A 3,560-nucleotide genomic window follows, 5' to 3' on the forward strand; every position below is an offset into this window, starting at 1 on the left:
AAGTTTGCTGACATTCAACTTTAACATGAATTGAAAGAAAAAAATGATTTTTAAATTTTTTTTATTTTTTAATATTTCAAAACCAAAAAATAAGAACTTAAAAAGATATTATGGACCAACAAAAACAAGTCATTGAAATTGATTCTGACAATGAGTCTGTTGGTAGTTGTCATCACGAAAGTGATGATTCTGAAGTTGAGATTGTAGGGGTTCAACAACTTAACCCACAAGAAGAAATTGAGAGACAAATAAGGATGAGTGGACAAACACGATACTTTATTCCTGTTAGTGCACTTAATGATTTAGGTACTAACACTATAACACCTGGTATTTATTATAATGATGGATTCGACACAGAAACAAGTGAAGAATTATTTGATGAAGACTCAGATGATTTTCAAGAAAATAATTTCAATAGAATAACATATTTTCCTTCAATTGGCCTTGTTACTAACCAACCACAAAGAAACTTATTTTATAATTTTCTTAATAGATCATATGCAGAACGTTCACACCGTATCAATTCACGTCAAGTTAGTGAAATTCCTGATTGGATGAAATCACCTAAAAAAGAAGCTAAACCTCAAGAAAAAAAAGAGAAAGGAGTTGCTGAAGAAGATGGATTAAAATGTGGAATATGCTGGGACACAAGCAGTGATGTTGTATCCACTGCTTGTGGACATATTTTTTGTAGAAGTTGTATGTGTGAATTATTCAAAAATAAAGAAACAGTAGAATGTCCATTTTGTAGAACCCAACTTACAAAGAAAGATGTTCATAGGCTTTTTTTAAATCATTAATTTAAAAAAAGTATTATATTTTAATTCTATTGAACTCTCTTATTAATTTGTTAGTTATTAAACGACATTCAATTAAAATGCTGGTTTACTTATTTCTATTAAGGAACTTGAAGCTTCATGTTTTCTTTTAAAGAATTCATGATTTAAACACTGTTCTGATGTAAATCTCTTTTCTGGATCAACGCATAACATGTTATTTAATAGGTCAATCAATTCTATTGAACTTGATTCGAGTTTCTTTCTTTTAATAATCTTTCCTTCAGATATAGCACGAGCTAGTTCAGAAGGACTTAGTGAACAGTCAAATGGAAAACTATTACAAATCATATTATACAAGACTATTCCACAACTATATATATCTGCTTTTGGTCCATTATACGGTTGTCGTTTATAAAATTCTGGTGGAGCATATAATGTTGTTCCACATATTGTCCCAGCTATAAAATCATCTCCAACAACTCTTCCAAAACCAAAGTCTGTTACACGAATTTCATAATTTTTTCCTGTCCACATGATATTTTCCAACTTTAAATCTCTGTGAATAATATTTTTAGAATGAAGATACTTTAAAGCCTCAAGTATTTGTTTAACAATTAAACGACAAACATCCTCTGAAAATGCAGTGTAATCAATTTCTTCTTTTAAGTTAAGATATTTTTCTTCAAGAACATTATATTCATCCACTTTATGTTTATTTACACAGTCTGCCATTTTTTCTTTTAAAGTATCAAGTTCTTGTTTATGAATTTCTCTTTCATGTTCATTAGCTAATCTAACACCTCTTAATAAATTTCCACCACTAATAAATTCCATAATAATATATACAAAGTCTCTAGTTTCTAAAACCTCTCCTAATTTGATTATAGATGGATGATTTACTTGTCTTAAAACATCGCATTCATTTCGAATCATTTTATCTTCTCCTTTAGCTCTTGCCTTTGAGATATTAATTTTTTTCATTGCCCATAAAGTTCCATCACTAATCCTTTTTACTTTTCTAACAACACCAAATCCTCCTATTCCCAAAAAGTCTAATATTTCATATCGACTTTGTGGTCCACCTAAAGCAGATTCTTTTTTTTCAAATTCAATATCTACAAACATATAACTAATACATTTCTTCTTTTGAAGGTTTGGGTCTAATAAAGTAATTTCATCATAACATGTTAATGGAACTTGTTCTAATTTATCAATTAGACTGTGGTTCACCCATGTCCCATTACTAGAAACATCAGTAATAAAGAAAATTGTTTCATTTCCAATCATTCTTTTTTCAATTGTACAATGTTTTGAACTTATATTTGGTTCATGAATATCACATTCCTTATTCGCTCTTCCAATTGGTTCTATCCATTTTTGTAACGGAATGTCTTTATGTCCTGGTGTCATACATTTAAGAATTCCCCAAAGGTCCATTTAAATTGAGTTTTTAGATATAATCTCAAAATATTAATTATATAATTCCCTTATAATACTTTTAAATGATAAAATAACATATATTTTCAGTTCTTCTTAGTAGTCTTATATAAAATGCTTCTCTTCTTATTTTTTATTGCAGTATCTTGCCAATTTTGTAATAACGAAAATTGCATCACACAAAAAACAAACCAACTAAAAAGTCTTTTTTATTCTCTACAACAATTACAACAGAAGTTTAAAGTCTTAGAAGACCAAGAAATAAAAGTTATTGAGACATATACTTCTAAGAAGAGCCAATTAGAAACAAGTCTCAGAGAAGCAGTTGAACAAGACAATATAACACAAAAAATAAACCAATTACGAATTGATTTTAGAAGCAAAATAGTTGAGATTAAACGAAAGAGTAATAAAATAAAAGAAGAGATAGGACAAATAAATCTTAAGATTGAAAAATTAAAAAATAAAATTGATAAGAAAAAAAGAACTATTTAATTTAAATCTTTTTGTAATGTTATCATTAGAACAAATAATTCAAAAAGAAAAAGAAGTTAAAGGAAAAAGATTTAACTCTGATTTAGTTAGATTTAATGTATTTAAAGATACAATGGAAAGATGGTTAGAATTTCATCAACAACAAAAAAAAGAAATAATGAATATAAAATATTATTGGTATTTTGTAGTAAAAAATAGTAGTTGGATTAGTGAACTTAATCCTTCTACTTTAGACTATGAAGTATTAGAATATCTTACTGATATTAGTATTTCTAATATTCATTCTAAAATTGTTCCTCATACTATTTTGCCTGAAGAGCAAACATTATTAATTGGCTATACATTATCATTTGAATTTAAACAAAACCCTTATATGAATAAAACCTTTTTAACAAAAGAAATAACATATAATATTAATGAAACTAATTATCCAACATGTACAATTGTTAAGTTTGTTATATTTAAGGATAAGTAATGAAGAAACATTTATTTTAAATAGTTCTGGAACAGAAATGACAGATTTGTATTATGATAAGCTTAAAAAGAATAAATCATTTTTTGATTTCTTCGAAATTTTTGATGATGATGTAATGGAAGAGATTGCACTAGTTGATATGAAAATTTGTAAGAAAATAGTAAAAGAAACTCTTACATTTTCATACCAATACTTTGAAAGACTAAACGAAGAAAGTATCTCAGAAGAAGATGATTATGGTGAAGAAGATGATGACTATTATTATGACGATGATGATTATTATTATAATGATGAATAAATATTCATTTATTATTTTCTTTTTATTTTTTAAATTAATAAGCAATAAAAAAAGATGCATTACAGGAGACACAACA

General features: G+C 26.8%; 4 protein-coding genes across 4 annotated transcripts; 3 read left to right on the plus strand and 1 right to left on the minus strand.

Annotated features, from left to right (window-relative positions):
• Positions 1 to 110: 110 nt before the first annotated feature.
• ENU1_143650 (zinc finger domain containing protein) lies at positions 111 to 800 on the plus strand (the record flags this gene model as incomplete). Its single annotated transcript, XM_008860402.1, has 1 exon — positions 111 to 800. One exon carries the CDS (start codon positions 111 to 113, stop codon positions 798 to 800), a length of 690 nt encoding a protein of 229 aa, XP_008858624.1.
• Positions 801 to 872: 72 nt separating this feature from the next.
• Positions 873 to 2,216, minus strand: ENU1_143660 (protein kinase, putative; the record flags this gene model as incomplete). The annotated part of the gene is made up of 1 exon (XM_008860403.1): positions 873 to 2,216. The coding sequence occupies one exon, from the start codon at positions 2,214 to 2,216 to the stop codon at positions 873 to 875; it is 1,344 nt and encodes a 447-aa protein (XP_008858625.1).
• A 114-nt stretch (positions 2,217 to 2,330) lies between these two features.
• Positions 2,331 to 2,711, plus strand: ENU1_143670 (hypothetical protein; the record flags this gene model as incomplete). The annotated part of the gene is made up of 1 exon (XM_008860404.1): positions 2,331 to 2,711. The coding sequence occupies one exon, from the start codon at positions 2,331 to 2,333 to the stop codon at positions 2,709 to 2,711; it is 381 nt and encodes a 126-aa protein (XP_008858626.1).
• Positions 2,712 to 2,727: 16 nt separating this feature from the next.
• ENU1_143680 (hypothetical protein) lies at positions 2,728 to 3,484 on the plus strand (the record flags this gene model as incomplete). The annotated part of the gene is made up of 2 exons (XM_008860405.1): positions 2,728 to 3,161; positions 3,211 to 3,484. The coding sequence occupies 2 exons, from the start codon at positions 2,728 to 2,730 to the stop codon at positions 3,482 to 3,484; spliced, it is 708 nt and encodes a 235-aa protein (XP_008858627.1).
• Between the last annotated feature and the right edge of the window lie 76 nt (positions 3,485 to 3,560).

Source organism: Entamoeba nuttalli (assembly GCF_000257125.1).
Source record: "Entamoeba nuttalli P19 unplaced genomic scaffold asmbl_5953, whole genome shotgun sequence".
In the NCBI taxonomy this organism is placed as follows: domain Eukaryota; phylum Evosea; order Mastigamoebida; family Endamoebidae; genus Entamoeba; species Entamoeba nuttalli.